This window comes from Rattus norvegicus, chromosome 15, assembly GCF_021556685.1.
Source record: "Rattus norvegicus strain SHRSP/BbbUtx chromosome 15, alternate assembly SHRSP_T2T, whole genome shotgun sequence".
Taxonomy (NCBI): Eukaryota; Metazoa; Chordata; class Mammalia; order Rodentia; family Muridae; genus Rattus; species Rattus norvegicus.
Genome location: NC_141548.1, coordinates 7,538,671 through 7,557,169, shown reverse-complemented (window position 1 = coordinate 7,557,169; position 18,499 = coordinate 7,538,671). Strand labels below are relative to the sequence as shown.

At 42.2% G+C, this 18,499-nt stretch overlaps 1 protein-coding gene across 1 annotated transcript; it reads left to right on the top strand.

Annotated features, from left to right (window-relative positions):
• The first annotated feature begins 9,635 nt into the window (after nucleotides 1-9,635).
• Nucleotides 9,636-13,191, top strand: LOC148000788 (uncharacterized). Its single transcript, XM_087587077.1, has 4 exons — nucleotides 9,636-9,742; nucleotides 10,493-10,651; nucleotides 12,014-12,145; nucleotides 12,592-13,191. Exons 3-4 carry the CDS (start codon nucleotides 12,033-12,035, stop codon nucleotides 12,791-12,793), a joined length of 315 nt encoding a protein of 104 aa, XP_087443203.1. The 5' UTR covers nucleotides 9,636-9,742; nucleotides 10,493-10,651; nucleotides 12,014-12,032; the 3' UTR covers nucleotides 12,794-13,191.
• Nucleotides 13,192-18,499: the final 5,308 nt, after the last annotated feature.

Below are 18,499 nucleotides of genomic sequence, written 5' to 3'. Positions count from 1 at the left end.
TTCCTACCTCAAATATCCAGATTACAAGTAAATTTGAATTTACATTAAACGGAAATCCCTCACAGATTTCCCCTCTACTTTTGTGGTTTGGTAATCTCAGATGAAGACAATTTAACAACCAAGAATAACCTTTAGAGTCATATTCTCCTCCTCACTAATATTCTTGAACAAATGGCACACTAAAAGATCAAAAGGAAGGGATGGTTATAGTGAAAAGCTACATCTGGGTCAGCTCTAACTCTCTTAGTCAAGGTGACTTTGGATTCGCTCCTTAATGCCCATGGATTGCTCACATAGGACTCTGTAGAGTGTTGTTTCTACTTCCTCACTTTAAACTCTAGGCAGACCAAGCTATCAACCCTGCCCAGGTTTCTTTGGATTGCACATAAAAGACACACACATTAAGATACTTTTGATGAGATGGCTCAGTGGCCAGGTTCTTCTAAGTCTCCTCCAAATAGGATGCCCTCCTTTTTACTCCCAGCTCAGCACCTCTAAATCTGCCCTCAGCGCAGTTGCTCAGGTGCCTTTAGTCATAGCTCAGCTCCCCAAATCAGCTTATTGTGTTTCTAACCTCCTGCCTGCTACACCAAGCCCAGTCTGGGAGGCCACCAATTGCCACTCAGCCCTAGATCTCAAATGGCTGGTAGTTTTACTCCCTCTGAAGTATTAAATCCCTTCTCCTCTCCTGTGTCTCCTAGCCTGCCTGGAGGAAAACTAGAAGACATGCCTATGCCACCCAGCTGGTTGGCCAACAGCATCTTTATTGAACTATCAAGAATCAGTGTTCACAGGAAGATTCCTGATCTAAGCATCAAAACCACACCCTACGGGACTCAACGCCTGTCTCTGGTTTAAAGTGGGAGATAGAGTAGTTAGAATTGGATAATTGAAATTCAAATAATAATGATATATATGTTACTAATTATGCCTTGATAAAAGGCTGCTAGAGAGTGGAAATGGGTAACATTTAAGGCAAAAGGGAAAAAGCCCTAATGCAGCAAACACAGTGGACCTGCCAGAAATGCTGGGGTCTTTCTGTGCATCTGAATTTGTACTTGACCTTTTTCCGACCACTTCTTGACCACTCCATGCACCCTAAGAAGAATAGAACAAAAAGAAAAACAAAACGAAATAAAACAAAATAAAATAAAAAACAACCAAAACGAAACAGAAAGCAAAAGAAAAAAAAAAAAAACCCTTGCTAAAACAGGAGGACTGAGGGAAGATTGCTTGAGGTCTTCATTGTTAACTACAACTAAAAGCTACCAATGGCTTTCAATGCAAAAATTATTTATTATTTTACTTGAAGCTTCTGTCTGGGTCAAAGAAACAGGGTTTGGAGGCAGCACCACCAGGAAACTGGAACAAATAATACTATAGAGCTCACCACTGATTATTACCGTGGTGACTGAGGGCACAGCAAGAGAATACTGGTGTGAGACAATGGGTCTTTTGGTGTTCTAGATGCTTGCAATATAATATCTATGACTCTGAAATGAGTTAGAGCCATCCTGAAATCATGACTAAATGGACTCTTCCATTTCTTTGGAGCACAAGATCTGTCATCCAATTGACTGACTATGATTAGTACTTGGGACCTGGCCTCTGTACTAAGGCTAAGGCTTCTGATGGAAAATCCTTCACCAAAACAGTGAATGGGCCATGGTGGTGCCAGCCAACAGCCATGCCCTGTGTCCACCCTGCAGCCTCCAGAAGAGGTCTGAAGAGGTCAAAGTTACCAACATTTTATTTGTGGCTTTGACTTGTCACTTTTTATTTTAAATAAAGTTCGATTTCTGTCATAATTCCTTCTAATTTTTTCCTCACATGAAACTTCACTTGTGACCTCAAATTCTATTAATGAAGTGTTACTTTTCTCTGGAATAGGCTAAGGTTTGTATTTTCCTTTTATACCTTACTGTGATGGCTAATTGTAGCTGTCTAAATGGTGCATTCTTGAGCAATGGACGCCATCAGAATGGCTGGCAGTCATGTGTCTTTGGCATTTTCTTGATGGCAGTTGATGTATTTGATTTAGCCCACTGTGGGTGGTACCAGCCCTAGTAAGGGGAGGAGAGGTCATAGAGAAAGGTAGCTGAGCAGATGAGTAAGCAGAGTTCCTCTCTGTTGTCAAGCTGCTGCCTTCTGTTCTTATCTCGTATTCCATTAATGATGAACTGTAACTTATGGGGTGAATAAAACCTTCACTTTCCCACATTGGCATTTTTATGTTTCCTATAACAATAGGAAACTAACTTGAACAATCGGAATTTTCTTGAGATCTGCTCTGATAGTCCCTCCTCCTGCAGGTTTTAAAATCAATACACACAGTTCCTGGACACTCTAATCTGTTGAAATACTTGCTCTGCCAACCACATCACACTGCTTAGGTAACTATCACATTTTTTTCTCATGACAATTTTTCCTTCCTCTTTTTTTTCTTTAAAATTATCTTTCTAAACATGTTAGCTCTTTGTACTTTAAAAGTTGTCCTTTTTCCCATAGTAGAATATTTATATTCAAATTCATATGTTTCATAAAAGTGGGTGATTTATTGTAGTAAAATTTTCTAATCACTATTTATTGTATTAATTTTATTAATTCATCAAAAACTGACCTTATTATATTATCTACTTATCCATAAAGATATAAAAGCTTTGATTTATTCAAGTCTTTAAGGTCTTTCAGAACATCAGCTGGAAAGTCTTATATGTATTCAGGATGGATCGTGGGTACTTCATATGTCTTCTTACTAATAGTATGCTTTATAAGTAAGCTAATCCACAGTATTTTGTTATATATTTTAAGAGTATTTTGAGTAGAATATTTCCCTGATTTCTTTCCCATGGTTTTTTATTGGTATACAGGAAAGATAAAGAGTTTTGTGTGTTATTTTGCATTCTACTACTTTTATGAATGTATTTTCAGCTTTAAGAAACTTAATTTTTTTAGAGACAAATTGTCTCTATTTAGCATCACCTCTAGCTAATTCATAGTTGCCTTTGCATTTTAAATGTTTTGATCCACATTATTTTATTTTATATTTTCAGATGATTATGAGGGGAATTTTTCCCAGATTTTCTCACGGTATGATTTGGATTGGCATAAAGGAAGGCTAAGAAATTTTGTGTGTTCACATTGTATTGTGCTTTTATGAATGTATTTATCAGTCTTAAGAGACGGTGATACATTTCTAGAGTTTTTAAAATAGTATCACGCCATCTGCGAATGAGAACATTTTGACTTCTTCATTTTCTTTTTTTTTTTTGTTTCTTTTTTTTTTTAATTAACTTGAGTATTTCTTATATACATTTCGAGTGTTATTCCCTTTCCCGGTTTCCGGGCAAACATCCCCCTCCCCCCTCCCCTTCCTTATGGGTGTTCCCCTCCCAACCCTCCCCCCGTTGCCGCCCTCCCCCCAACAGTCTAGTTCACTGGGGGTTCAGTCTTAGCAGGACCCAGGGCTTCCCCTTCCACTGGTTCTTCATTTTCCATTTGGGTTACCCAAGTTCACTACCCACCACTGATGCTTATTGTCATTGATTCCACTTTTCCTCTGGGTTTCTCTCTTGTCTCTTTTCATTGTTGCTACTCCCCCCACCCCTTGTCCATCCTTCCCTGCCTCTACCTAGGTCCCTCCATCCTTCTGCCTCCCATGATTATGTTCTTCCCCTTCTAAGTGGGTTCAAGCATCCACAATTTGGCCTTCTGACATGTTACCCTTCATATGATCAATGAATTGTATAGTGGGTCTTCTGAACTTTTGGGCTAACATACATTTGTCACTAAATGCATCCCATGTTATGTCCTTTTCGATCTCTGTTACTTCACTATTTTCCAGTTCCATCCCTTTGCCTACAAAGTTCTCGGTGTATTCATCTTTGATACCCGAGTACTGTTCCTCTGTTTGAATAGAGCGCACTTCTTATACTCATTCCTCAGTTGAGTTGAGGTCTATCGTGGTTGTTCCCAGCATTTGACTAATATAAGTAAGGCTGCCATGAACATATTCATCCACACGTCCTTGTCATATGTGGATCATGTTTGAGTATATGCACTGAAGTGAGTGGTAAAGCTGGGTCTTCAGGTACAGCTATTTGCATTGTTCCCATTATCCTCCACATTGATATCCAGAGTGGTTATACAGCTAGTAATCGCACCAACAATGGAGGAGTGTTCCACTTTCTCTACATCCCACTCTCTCAGATGTAGGGTTGGTAAAACTCTTCTCCGAATCTGTAGCTTGCTGTTTTGTCCTATTGGCAGTGTCCTTTGCTTTAAAGAAAGTTTCAGATTGTTGAGATTTCATACATTTACTGTTGATCTTAGAGCCTGACCCTTTGGTATTGTGTTCTGAAAACTTTGTCCTGTGCATATGTGTTCTAGGAACTTTGCGACACTTTCCCTTCTATTAGCTTCTGCATGTTTGGTTTTATGTGGATTTCCTTGATTCACTTGGACTTCAACTGTGTAGAGAGAGAAATGGATCCATTGGCACTCAACTACATGCAGACCACCAGTTAGGGTAGCATCATTTCTTAAAATGCCTTCTGTTATGTACAAAATCCTCAGTCATTAGGGAAACACAAATCAAAATAACCCTGAGATTCCACCTCACACCAGTCAGAATAGCTAAAATCAAAAACTCAGGTGTCAGCAGATGCTGGTGAGAATGCGGAGAAAGAGGAACACTCCTCCACTGTTGGTAGGATTGCAAACTGGACAACCTCTCTGGAAATCAGTCTGGAGTTTCCTCAAATATTGAACATTGCACGGCCTGAGGACCCAGCTATACCTCTCCTGGGCATATACCCAAAAGATGCTCCAACATACAATGAAGGCACATGCTCCACTATGTTCATAACAGCCACATTCATAACAGCCAAAAGCTGGGAAAAACCCAGATGCCCTTCAACAGAGGAGTGGATACAGAAAATGGGGTACATCTACACAGTGAATACTACTCAGCTATTAAGAACAATGACTTCATGAAAATCTTACGGCAATGGAAGGAACCAGATAATTATCATCCTGAGTGAGGAAACCCAATCACAAGAAAACACACATGGTATGCACTCACTGATAAGTGGACATTAGCCCAAAATCTCAGATTACCCAAGATGCAATCCACAGACCACATGAAGGTGAAGAAGGATGACCAAAGTGTGGAAGCTTCAGTCCCTCTCAGAAGGGGGAACAAAAATACTCACAGGAGGAAGTGTGGAGATGAAGTCTGGAGCAGAGACTGAGGAAAGGCTACCCAGGGACTGCCCTAACTGGGGATCCAGTCTATATACATCCACCAACCTCAGACAATATTGGTGATGCCAAGAAGTGCAAGCTGACAGAAGCCTGATATAGCTGTCTTCTGAAAGGCACTGCCAGAGCATGACAAATACAGAGGCGGATGTTTGGAGTTAACCATTGAACTGAGAACAATGGAGAAGGCAGAGAAAGGATTGAAGGAGCTGAAGGGGTTTGCAACCCCATAACAACAATAATACCAACCAACTACAGCTCCAAGAGACTAAACCACCATTCAAATGGTACACATGGACAGACCCAGGGCTCCAGCAGCATGTGTAGAAAAGGATTGACTTGTTGGGCGTCAATGAGAGAAGAAGCCCTTGGTCCTGCGAAGGCTCTATGCCCCAGTGTAGGAGAATGTCAGGGCAGGGTGGCAGGAAGGGTTGGGTGGGGGGCAGAACACCCTCAGAGAAACAGGGTGAGTGGGATGGGGTAGGGGGATATGGGTGTGAAACAGAGAAAGTCTATAAAATCTGAATGTAACTAAAAACAAATAAAGAATAAAAAATTTAAAAGGGCATAACAAATGCAAAAGGTTGGGGTGCCATTCCATAGTTGTGATGTGTTTCTTCTGTGAGAGCATACTGGTTAACTCACTTCTCTATGACTGTTTTCTTATTTGAAAGTAAATAATGGGATCATCTGTGGAGTGGTTGGAAAGAATAAAAGCATTGCCTAACATGAATAGGTCCCTCCAGAGCATGTGCTTAATATTGTAGGAATAGAACAATTAGCTGGAGAGGGGGGATTAAAAACAAAAACCAAACAAAAAACAAGAACATCAACGATTAACATAAATTTTGAATGCTGGGATTAATGCGTGTGCTGACTTTGATCAGCTTTGTAGCTGCTTCTCATAAACACACACATGTCCTATCACAGTTCTAGCAGTCGCCAGCAGAGAGAGCAGTGAGGTAGTGTGTGCTTCTTCCTTTCCAAGACACCCCAAGGCCTCAGGCCTGCATCCAGTGAGCTGGAAGGAAGAGCAGCCTGGTTGAAACTCCTGCTGCCATGGCAGATTCTGCAGGAACATTTTCCTTTGCCCACAAGGAGCCTGTGTGGAGGGGACCTTTTGGCGGGGTCCTCAAGGACTCTGCATGTCCTATTCTACAGGGAGAAGCCCAGATAGGTCTTTGAGAAAGGTCAGTGAGTTGTTCGGGAAGTCTCTGTGTGGCATAGGGCCTGGTATGGGTGAAAGAATGGCTGCTTCCCTGAGGGCAAAGGATAGACCTTCTAGGGCTATGTCCTCCTACTTTATATTTTCACCTGGTGGCTTATTATTCATATTTTCTTCATGGGATACGACTATGGTCTTGGTGAGCATCTTGTCTCTCTGATTCTCAATCAGTTCTTTGTTGTCACAGAGCTTTTGAGCTTACTCCAGCCCCTGGGACTTATTCATACCTCCAAATTTCTCTGACTCTTGGCATTCCTAATATTTGTGGCATACTGAGTGACAAAAGCAATGAATTAGCCTGGTGCCCAGTGCATATGGATCTGAGGGTGTATAGATATCATAAGCCTCTAGGATACACTCTAGGAAAGCAGCAGTGTGCTCTTAGGTCCCCTGTGTGACCTCACTTAACTTTGCCTGCTTTGTGGGCTTCTTCTATTCTGCTGCTCTCAGAAATGGAAACTCCTGGAATAGATGTATAGTGTCCCATTACCTTTGTCATTGTTAGGATATTAGTGGGGGTAAGTTTGATTGAAATATACTCTCAAGAACATTATCCAAACCAGTGCGTCTTGTGTACCATCTATATGAAGTACCAAGTTCACAGACAGTTCTGCATGAACTTCCCAAAGCCAGCAAATTGGAGCATGAAGAAAGCCCAAGGCATCCATTACCAGCATCCTTAGCACCTGCCCCAGGATGGGTAAATTGGCTTTGGTGGAAGAAGGGATCTACTGTGATAGCTGGCCCTCATACACCCAGAGAAGAATATACTAGGAGAGTTGGGGAAGGATTGTGGGAGAGATTAACTGGGTGACAGGGGGCAGTGAGCAGCATGCAATGTGAATAAGTAAAATATGTATAAATAAAGTTCTTTAACAAAATGGGACACAGTGTATTGTTGTACTAACTCTACTATGTTTACACTAGTGAACACTTTAACAACTAGAGAGACTAGACATGATAAAGTAGGATGCCTTTGTCATTTACAAATACTATTTACACAGCAAAGATAAATGAAATGGAGGACTTGCAGCCTAAAGATTGGTTGTTTCCAGCACATCTATGTGACCCTCCTTCCCTTTATCAGGACTCTGGAGGCCTCTGTTCATCCAGGTCTCACAGATCACCCAAAAGGCTGTCCTTACCAGCTCTGGTCAAGTGCCCTTGTGCTCTTGGCAGACCTCTGCTCAGGCTGCAGAGGCACTGAAGGGCCAGCCTTCTCCTTGCAGGGGTAGCCATTATGTCAGCCATTCCAGACTCTCTGCTACCCAACTGGAGACTTCTGCAGAGGCCTGTCGATCTCAAAAACAGGAGCTTGGGTAATCCAAAACCCTAGGATGCCATCCTGCACTCATGATGTGTTGATTACCTGAGACCATACACGTTAACTCTCTTCTTCATGCCTGTTTTTCTTATTTGAAAGTAAATAATGTGATCATGTGTGGTGTGGGTGGTAAGAGTAAAATCTTTAACATGAAGGATAGGGCCATGAAGAGTGTGGGTAACATTCTAGGTACAGAGCAAATAGAGGGAATTACCAAAGAAAACAATGGGAATTCTAACAAAAATTGCAAAAAAAGAAGAGAAAAAAACCCTTATGGGTGCTGGGATTAAAGGCATGTATCAACTCTGACCAGCATTGTAGGTATTTCCAATAAAATATTTAAAAAACCAAACAACCCTATTATTCTTTTAGCAATTGCAGCAGAGAAGACTGTGAGAGATCGTGTGCTGCTGCCGCCATGCCATGATCCTGTAACAACAACTGCCTTGGTGATAGGAGCCTGTATGCCGCAGGCCTCTTGGTGGGCCTGTCATCTCAAAAAAAGATGCTTCAGTCATCTAAAAGATTGGACTCCAGTATACTTCAGGCCAGGAAAGAAGACAGCCACCATGAGTAAAAGAACAAGGAAAAATTACATTGGAAAAATATGTGCCTTATTTGGAAGAAATGACCCTAAACTTCTGAGGCGTCCATCATCTCCACACCTCTGTTTTGAGCTTTGTATAGTGATGTTGTCCAACTCCAGGTGGGAGTCAGAGGCAAAGCCCTTCCCAGAAAAGACAGACGTGTTTTAGACTCTTATGACTGTGAGGTTAGGAGGCGTCATAGCACAGATTGAGCGCACCTAGGATAAGAACACAGAAGCCACACATGACAATGCCAAATGGACTTTCCCCTGAACTTATGGACCCACTAAAATTGAGGTTTAACCTGACCTCAGGCCCTTCAACTCCCTGCCCATCCTGCTGATTCTTATGTTTGCTAGGAGTAAAGTATCAAGGGGCAACCCCCGATATCCTCGTGCCTGGACTTGGAAATGAAGGAAGACAGATATTGGAGAAGTGATGGCTATCGGGCTACAATGTAGGAACACGCAGTCCAGATTGACCTTTACTCACTGATGACCAATTTAATTGTCTGGCTATATTTGAGAAAGGGATGATGTCCTACTTAATATGTAAAAGAATGGACAGAAATTTATGATTTTATATTTGCCCTGTAGTTGATCCCCTATATTCACAAGAAAAGGGAGTTTTTATTGCAAAAAGGAGGATTATCAACCATTGACTTTGTGAAATACATGGACGTTTATGTGGAAATAGTGCCGGCTATTAAGGAATGCACAGTAAGCAAATATTATTCAGGTTTTATAAAATTAAAAGTATAGGAGAAATATATTGGCCTCTAGGACAGGAAAACCTTGGGAATTGGACTGTGTATATGTGCATTGTCTCAGGTGTAGATTTATTATTGAGAGAAATCTCCCTCATTTATGGTCCCTAGGGATTTGGGTGTTAACAAAAATCTCTTCTCCAATTCAGGGTTGTAACCAACTCTCCCCATCTAGAGCATTGATGACATCCAATGAAGCTGAGAGAAATATCTAACTTTGGAGGAGAAGTTGCCAAAGGATATTCCCTGGGTCACAGGAGAGGCTGCAGGAAAGGGTCCCATAGAAATCGGTTGCTTTTGGGAGAGCTGGGTAGCAGGGAGGCCATAAAACTTCCCAGTGACATCAGTAATATGTTATTAGTAATGTCTTCCTTGGACAATCTCTTGTATCTAAGAGAGCACTAGAATCTTCTGTGATGTCACAGTGTTGTGGTGACACCAACTGCCTGTGGAATTCCTTCAGTACCTTTTGGGTTCACAAACAGGCATGTTTCACCAGCTGCTCAAGCTCATTCAGAAGGAGAGGGGAGACCAAGGAGAGACCAGACCGAGGCAGAAGAAAGCTGGCCTTCTGTCTTGTAAGTACAGAAGAATGAAATCGTTCTGGGGAAGGTACAGTGAGTACTGGGTAGAGTCGGGGAACTTCCTCCAGGAGGCAGGTTTGAGCTGAGCCTTTCAGGAGTTGGCCTTACAGGCAGGAGCCTTGGAATTTGTCAATTGCAGACCAAGAGTCAAGAGTCCTGATGATTAATTTGACAGAGAGCCAGGAATTGGCAGGCCTGCAGCTTCTTTTCTATGAGCTTTTTAATTTCTACTGCCAAGGAATGCCAGGAGGAAGCCTTATGAGGATAACAATGTGCCCGTTCATGGTTGGGTGCTGAAGCACTTCATCCTCTAGATTCCTGTAGGTTACTAAGTCTGTGATGACAACAACAAGGAAGGATGAACCCTCTAGTCATGAATTGAGGTCGCAGACACTTTAAGCTTGAGCACACGATTAGGATTTGATGGTGCTGTGAACTCCAGGATTTACCTGCTCCACGTCTGATATCTGCTGACAATGTCCCAAATCTTTATGTCTGAGGTAGAGTCTATCTTTCAGTATGAGGGATCCTTTAATAGTGAGTGAGGCTTATGTATGGCAATGGAGGTTGGGAAGAGGGAAATAGCTTAAGAGTCCACATTAGAGGTAGCTTTTCTTCTCTTTCAGGGATTCAACAAGTCTCCATCCTTTCCTCTTCCTCAACCTCCATTTTGAGATTCAGAATGGTCTTTTCTACCCATGGGCTATCCAATATGTACATTCACTTGTGTTTATCTACCTACAGGGTTTATTCGGAAGGCATCATCAGAAAATTTCATCAGTAACCATGAAAAGCGTATAAAGAAATTGGAGGAACTAAAATCTGAAATCCAGAAGTGTAAATTCGAGCGGGATGAACTTTCTCAAATCCTGGACCTTTATGTCAGGATGGTTTGAACTACAGGTAGTCATTATGCCCTGTAACCTACTGACTGTCTTGTGCTCTCTCTGCTAAGCCAAGATTTCCTCACATCCAGAAAGTGTTTCACCTTTCATCCTGGACTTTAAGGAGCCTTGGCAGGTGCTGGCCTGTGAGAGAAGCTAGGTGCTGTGTGTTTAGGGTCAACCTCTCTTGTACTTGACCCTGAGCTCCTTGGAGTTGGATTGGATTTTTTTTCAACAGCTGGAAGGACCTGGTCACACTTGCTGCATCTAAGTGTGTGAATGAAATGCCTGAATGTCATCACTCTTACTCTGATTTTGGTCGTTATACACTGATTCTATGGCACCTCCACGATAAAGTTGGCATTCTAATTATGTTTGTATATGGGTTGGTATGTATGGATGGATGTGAAAGTATTTGTGTGTGTTTTGCTCAGGATCAGGGAATCTGGGACCTTTGATTGGGTCTGAGGATTTGTTTGATGAACAGTTTGCAGGTCATGATAGTGATGAGTCCGTGAGGCCGTCATTGATCAACAGAGCACTTTGCTCCTTCTGTTTACCTTGCTGGCACATAGGACTCTCCTGAGGGGAGGAGGTGTTATGAATCCTCTTCCCTGTAAAAAGTAGTTTCGGCCTCTGGGAGTCATGTAACAAGGATTGAGAATCCCTGCATTCAAAACAAGAGAAATGTCATCACATCTTTCTGTTGGACCCAAGGCTATGGCACAGACTGGAGGAAACATCTTATACTTCTTACACAACTATTCAATTCCTTCATGCTTACCTGGCCAGCTCTTCAAGGTCAGCTCCCTCCATTTGGTCCCCTAGCTCTGCTGTCCAAAGGCCAGGATAATTAGTTTAACCAGCACCATTGGAAGGAGCAAGTTTGTGGTATATACTGGGCTTAGGTAGTCCAGAGAACAGTCTGAGTTCATTTATTTATTTATTTATTTATTATTCATTTTCCTGCTTTGAACTTTATTTTCTTTTTTGTAATTATCCAAGGATGGTTTACTGTGACCTAGAAAAGGTCACTGTGGGAATAAATTCTTGGCACTTGTTATTCCCAAACATGCAGCTCTCAGACTTTCCCCCTCCTATACAGAGGGTCTTTGTAGGACCGTATCTCACCAGCCTTTTAAGGAGCCCTTATTTCAAAACAAATGCATGCTGATTTAGAGAGCAATATTTTCTATGGGAGAGTGATGGTTTGAGTCTCCCTGTTGTGTTTTTGCTGTGGTCTTTGAGTTTTCCACTTTCTTCCCTAGCCCGCATTCCTTGAATTTGAATTTTTATTGGCTATTTTTTATTTACACTTCACCTAATTCTGAAATCAAGAGTTCAGACAGTTATTTGTTCCTTCGGTCATTTTCTAACACAGGCTGAATGTTGAATTGCCAATGCTTAAATCCCAACATGAGATGAGAACGATGGATATGCCTAAGATGACCAACTGGATAAGTGATGCCATGGAGAAGTACAAGGAGCTCATACAAGAGAACAATTCCTACCGGTGAGTCACTGACAGAAAGGAGACCCCAGCAAGCACTAGGCAGGGAATACTTCTGTCCAGCTATGACTTTGAAAAAAGATCTGTGATCCATGAGAAACACATGGGAAGATTGTATAGCTGCTGGGTCTTCTATCAGCCCTCAGAGGGGATTGGCCCTCTACCTGCCAATGGTTTTAGAATACCATGAACACATAAGCACCCATATGCACCATTTCCTCTGCTTTGATGTGCATATACCCTCTAATGTCAGGATTTTCTGAAGTACTTTGATTCCCGTGGAGTGCGGCCTCGGGATTTGACCTGCCTCTAATTGGTGCTAACATGCAAACTGTGGCTGTAGTCTGGAGATGCCTGGGGATGGGGCCCTTGAAGGGATGATTGTACTTGCAGGAGTGGCAGGCAAATAGAAACTGCCTGGGATTTACCATTATTTGTTTTTGATTCAGCATCAGAAACTTCCACCTCCTGAATGAATGCAATGAATTGAAGAAGAATGTAAGGATTTTGATGAATGAGAACAGAAAACTGCTGGTGGAGCAGACGGAACTGCAAGCATCCTGTGAGGAGGGAAAGAGGTTCTGTGAGGAGGCCAGCAAGACCATGTACACCGCAGATATTGAATCCTTGTGTCCTGTTACTTTTGAGTAAATCGAATGTATCCTTGTGAATCAAACAGTGATCTCGAACTCGTCACTCTTAAGAACCTTCTTTATTGAGGTGTGACGTAACCATCTGAAATCCCACAGCTCTCAGGCAGAGATGGATCTCTGCATTCTCACAGGGATTGGGCATCATAATGACTTCCCAGTCAGACTGAGATACAAAGACAATTGTGCTTTCAGTGTAGATTGTGTGTCCAACTCTGAATACCAACTTCATGATGAAAAAATTATCAATGCTGTATCCTTATCAAATATTTAGCCACCGCTAAAATATACTCTTTTGTGGATGAGAGTGTTGAACATATTAATGGAATATTCATAAGATTTTCTGTAGTATCTCCCAGGAAATAAAACAATATTATAGGGAGTATAGAAGCAGTCATGAAACAGAATTGCTTGCTTTTGGTTTCCTTCAAACATGATATCAATTATAACTGCACAGAAGAGATAATAAATTGCAAGAGCTTTCAGGGGATAGGGTTTTTATGGTTGGTTGTTTTCTTGTTCTTCTTGATTAGGATGATGACTTTTGTTCTTGACAATGTACTATGTTCCATTTGGGATTTCAACACAAGCAGACCACATAGTTTACAATTCAGTTTCTAGATTTCTTTAAAAGCTGGACAAAATATCCAGGCAAAGGTGCCCTATGAGTTTTCTCCTTTGTTTTTCCCTCCTTTGGGTGCTTTTGTTTTTGTTTGTTGTTGTCGTTGATTTATTTTATATTTATGAGTGTTTTGCCTTCTGTAGGTCTGTGCATGCTGTTCCCCAAAGGCCAGAAGAGGTCATTGGGTTTCACCTGGAACTTAAGTGACAGAGGATTGTTAGGTGCCCTGAAGGTCTTTTGAGAAACAAATTCTCAAATGATGAGCCATCTCTCCAGCCCCTACCGTGGACGTTTGTCCTTCATCGTGTTCCTTATTTGTGGCCATGGATCATACCTGAACAAAGTGTTTCTTGAGATATGTAGGGACACATTTATGGGGTCTGCATGCTAATTATCTAGACTTCCAGGCATCTATGTGAAGTTTTAAGTTAGGGTTTCACTGCTCTGAACAGATACCATGACTAAGACAAATGTTATAAAGGACAGCATTTAATTGGAGCTGGATTAAAGGTTCGGATCTTCAGTTCTTTATCATCAAGGTGGGAGCCTGGCAGCATCTAAGCAGATATGGTGCCGTAGGAGCTGAGAGTTGTACATCTTCATCTGATGTTTGCTAGCAGAATCCTCAGTTTCAGGCAGCTAGGATGAGGGTCTTAAAGCCCAGAACCACAGCTAAACACCTGACCCAACAAGGAAATACCTACTCCAAAGAGCCGTACCGTATTAGTACCGCTCCCTGGGCCAAGCATATACAAACCTTCACATTCCACTCTGAGGCTTCCAGAGGCTTGTTCAAACATATGAGACGATGGGGGCCACATAGTGGTGTTTCTGAGACTTCCTTTTTCAATTCAATTTATCTGATTTTCTTAATCTAGGTCTCACGCAGAATCTTCAGACAAGTGCAAAAGGTAGCCAGATTCTTTACCATAAAATCTCCCCAAAGAGTCTCTAAGCAAATATTGAAATTCTTCACAGTATGCTTGGGACAGAGTCACACAATTTAAACCACTTTCAGTAACAAAGTCTTCCATATTTGTTCTAGGATAGCCCATTAAGCCCTATTTAAAGCATTTCCACAGCTTTCCAGATCCAAAGTCCCCATGAAAGAGTCAGAGTTGGGGCCAATCTGAGGCCAGTGGGAAAATTCCACCACCAACCTCTGAGCACAGAAGGACCCCTCCCTTCCAGGAGGAGTAGAGCTAGTGTAGTTCCTGCAACAGCTGCAAACCAGACTGTTGAAAAAGCCTCCTGTGACTCCCCATCCGACTCCCTCAGAAGGTCCCAGAACAGCCCACTGACTGCCAGTCTATTTGGAGGTTGCCTCTCCCCCCTGATTGTACCCTGTCTAGTTACCTTTGTACAAATTCTGCCCCAATTATTTGAATTCTACCCTAATTGCAAGTATATAGCTCCCTGGTAGACTCTGCTCAGGGACTTCTCTCTCTGAAATGGGATGACCCCGATATTTTGGAATGACTAAACTCTTGCCTTTACATAGATTTCCTCCTCTGTGAGTCACATTTCAGGAGGTCCACATAGTGGTTCAATTTGCACCTCATATTTTGTGTATTGGCCAGTAAACTCACCTCTTGGAGGAGACCCACAGGAGAGTGGTGAATCGGGGAAGTGACAGCTTGAGCGATGTACCACAGTTGTCTACGTCTCCTCTATCTAGCTTCTTTGTGTTCTGCTTTTGGTCAGATTCATATGTGCAAGCTTAAGGAGGGCTCGGACAGCCTCAGTAACAGGACTTTGATCTGGCCAGTGGCTGGAGCAGAAGGCCTGAGTTATCCTGTCCGTGGCATGGACAGGCTGGTCTGTGTACTTCAGCTGCCAAGGAGGGCACTTTGTGTTAGTTGTTCTTTTGTTTTCTGTGTTCTTGGACTTGGACTGACGAAATTTTTTGACATGGGACAGGTTGTTAGGACTAAAGCCCACTTAATGTAACTTAGAGTGGCCTGCGTTTGATGTTAAATGGCCACAGGACCCCCCCCCAAGGTGTCAGCAGTAGAGGATATAGTGTTTCAGAAGTTTTCCCTCCTCCTCCCTGCTAACACTTCTTTGTCAACGGGAACAAAATCTGAGTCCAGCCTAGCAGTTAGCTCCATCCGTGTTGACAGTGTTAGCTTTGGGGCTGGAGAGATGGCTCAGTGGTTAAGAACACTGACTGCTCTTCCAGATGTCCTGAGTTCAATTCTCAGCAGTCATTTGTTGAGTTTCTTTTTCCCTCAGGACCAGCTCCAGGTTTTACATTTCTCACCGGTTTATCCCCTCTTCCCCTCTCCTTCTGCCTAGGGCAGACACAGTGCAGTCTGGCATCCAGGGTCCATGACAGGAGAGGCCCCAAGTGGTCATATGTATCCATTAACAGAGTTTGCAACTGACTCCTGCTCACATCTTTTGTTCAGTAAATGAATATCCTTCTTGCTAAGAGAAATGCATGCTCCCTGTCCGAGTAAATGTGGTCTCTGAGTTTTTAAGATGAAAAAGATTTATTTTATATAAAGAAAGGGGATGCCTCTGGTAGGCTCATGTTGAGGCATCTCTTCCCCTGAGGGACCAGCCACAGGATGGCATAATGTAGAATAAACTGTATTCAGGACATGACACCAACTCCCCCGAAAAGTTCTTACAAGTTCTCTTCACCACAGACATAGGCCAAGAAACTGGCCCTTGGGCCCACAGGGAACCCACCCAGATTGGTTATTTAATGGGTGTAAGGGTTAGGGATCTCCTCCAGATTTGCCACCAGGCTCTGTAAGCAGGTTTAAACAATAATTGGCCAGTGTTTAGATATGATATTAAATAAGAGAAAACAGAGAACTCTAGTACAGGGCGTTCTTCAATTAGTTAGTGCCAAATATTAGATAAAAGTTACAGATACAAGCTAATAAAAGTTGCAAAGATTATAGAAGAGTGCAGATTAGACAAGAAGAATGAATTAGAGCCCCTCTAGCGAACAAAGCCATGGATCCAGGAGAAAAGACTACCATAGAAATGGCCAATGGCTTATTTATCATAGAAACTGGACTCAGTGACAGCAGGATTGCCTGCTTATTATTGTTGCCGCAGCACTGTTGGATAAAGATGCAGATAAGTTAACTTTGCGACTCATCACACACACACACACACACACACACACACACAAAATTCTGATTGTTGTTCAGTAATGCCTACAGGCTTCATTTTCAGACTTTCTCAATTTACCATGGCTTACATATTTTCCAGCCACCTGTTTCCCCGAACCGTGCATTTCTGCTGCCCGACCCTGACTTGGACTGTCCACTCCATCAAAGTGATTCTTCTCTGCCAGAGACAGAACAGATCTGGTTTATTAACAAAAGCAGCTTTACCCATGAGGGTCAGAGGAGATCAGGGGCAGTGGTGACACTGGAAATGGAGGTAGTCTGGACTCAGTCTGTTCCTCCAGACACTTGAATTCAAAGGGCCAAGCTAATAACATTAACACAAGCCCTCATCATGGAAAAAGAAACCAATGGCTAGAGATAACACATGGGCTAACAAGGCCGCTAAGGACATAGTCTTAAAGAAAACAGCATCCATAGATTGGATACTGTTCTATCTGAACCACCTAGATCAACTGATATATGGAGAAAAAGAAATTAAATGGGATGGTGATGATCGACTGAATGTAAGCTAATATTATCCATCTCTTTAACAAGAACTCTTCTCAGAAAGATCCACAGAGTCACTCACTTGGGAGTAAAACGAATGACAAACTTTAAAGCTTATCAGCTGAGCAACACTCCCAGTCACCCCAAATATCCAAACTCCTGACTGAGAGGTAAGAGCCTGGAGGCCTCTACTGGGAAAATTGATTTTATAGAGATTAAGGAAGAAAGACATGGCTCAAAATACCTGCTGGTTTTTGTGGACATTTCCTCCTGGATAGACGGATAGAGATACTAGAAGAGATTTTCCCAGATTTGAAGCACCTAAAGTAATAGGACCAGATAATGGGCCTGCCTTCATATTTCAGAAATGTCAGTGACTAACTAAGATCTTGGGGACAAATTGGAAGCTTCATTATGCATATCATCCCCACAGTTAAGGGCAGGTAGAAAGGATAAATAGAACTCTAAATTAGACCTTAACTAAATTAGCCTTAGAGACTGGTGGGACTGGATGATGCACCTTCCCTTTGCCCTATACTAGATGTATATGGCATTCTAGCCCCCATTGTATCCAGCCTACAGTTGGCAGCTATTACAGAACTGAAAATGATAATTTAATACTTAAGGTCAGCGCTACTCAATAGGCTCATGACTATGTTTGCCCTAAATTATGTGCCCTCAACACCCTGGCAGTCCCCTACATTGGGGAAATTATCCTTCACAGGACCATGAACTTAGGGTTTTACTGCTGAGAACATATAGCATGACCAAAGTAAGTTTTATAAAGGACAACATTTAATTGGGGCTGGCTTATAGGTTCAGATGTTTAGTTCAATATCTTTAAGGTGGGGACGTGTCACCCTCTAAGCAGGTGTGGTGCTGTAGGAGTTGTGAGTTCTCCATCAGAAGGCTGCTAGCAGAATACTAACACTCAGGCCTTTCTCTGACCCCAGATATCTTAATCAAGCAACTGGCTTTTGAAAATGCTAGTACAGTAGAAAAACACTGTCTCAAAAACCAACCAACCAACCAAACCAACAAAGACAAATTAAAAACAGCAGCAATGGGGTTGGTGATTTAGCTCAGTGGTAGAGCACTTGCCTAACAAGCGTAAGGCCCTGGATATGGTTCTCAGCTCTGAAAAAAAAAGACAAAATAAAAACAGGAGCAGCAGCAACAATAACAACAACAAACGAAAGAAAGAAAACACCAATGCATACTCTTATGTGACCTTACCTCCAAGTTATTTCTGAATTGTAAATTAAAATGCCTATAGTCAAAAGCTGTGCAGAATTAAGATAGGTGTTCCCTGGTGGTTCCAATTGGGGGTGGGAGACCATGACAGACGGGGTAGAAAGAAGAACATAAATAGAGGAGAAGCCACCATGAGGTAAGAATCTTTAAATAATGGCCATGTGAGTGGGCTAATTGGAGTGAAAAGCATCCC

Excerpts from the sequence above, each read along its gene's own strand:
- LOC148000788 (XM_087587077.1), top strand. The coding sequence starts at position 12,033 with ATGCTTAAATCCCAACATGAGATGAGAACGATGGATATGCCTAAGATG. Across the intron at positions 12,146-12,591 it reads CAAGAGAACAATTCCTACCG|CATCAGAAACTTCCACCTCC; the intron begins GTGAGTCACTGA and ends TTTTTGATTCAG.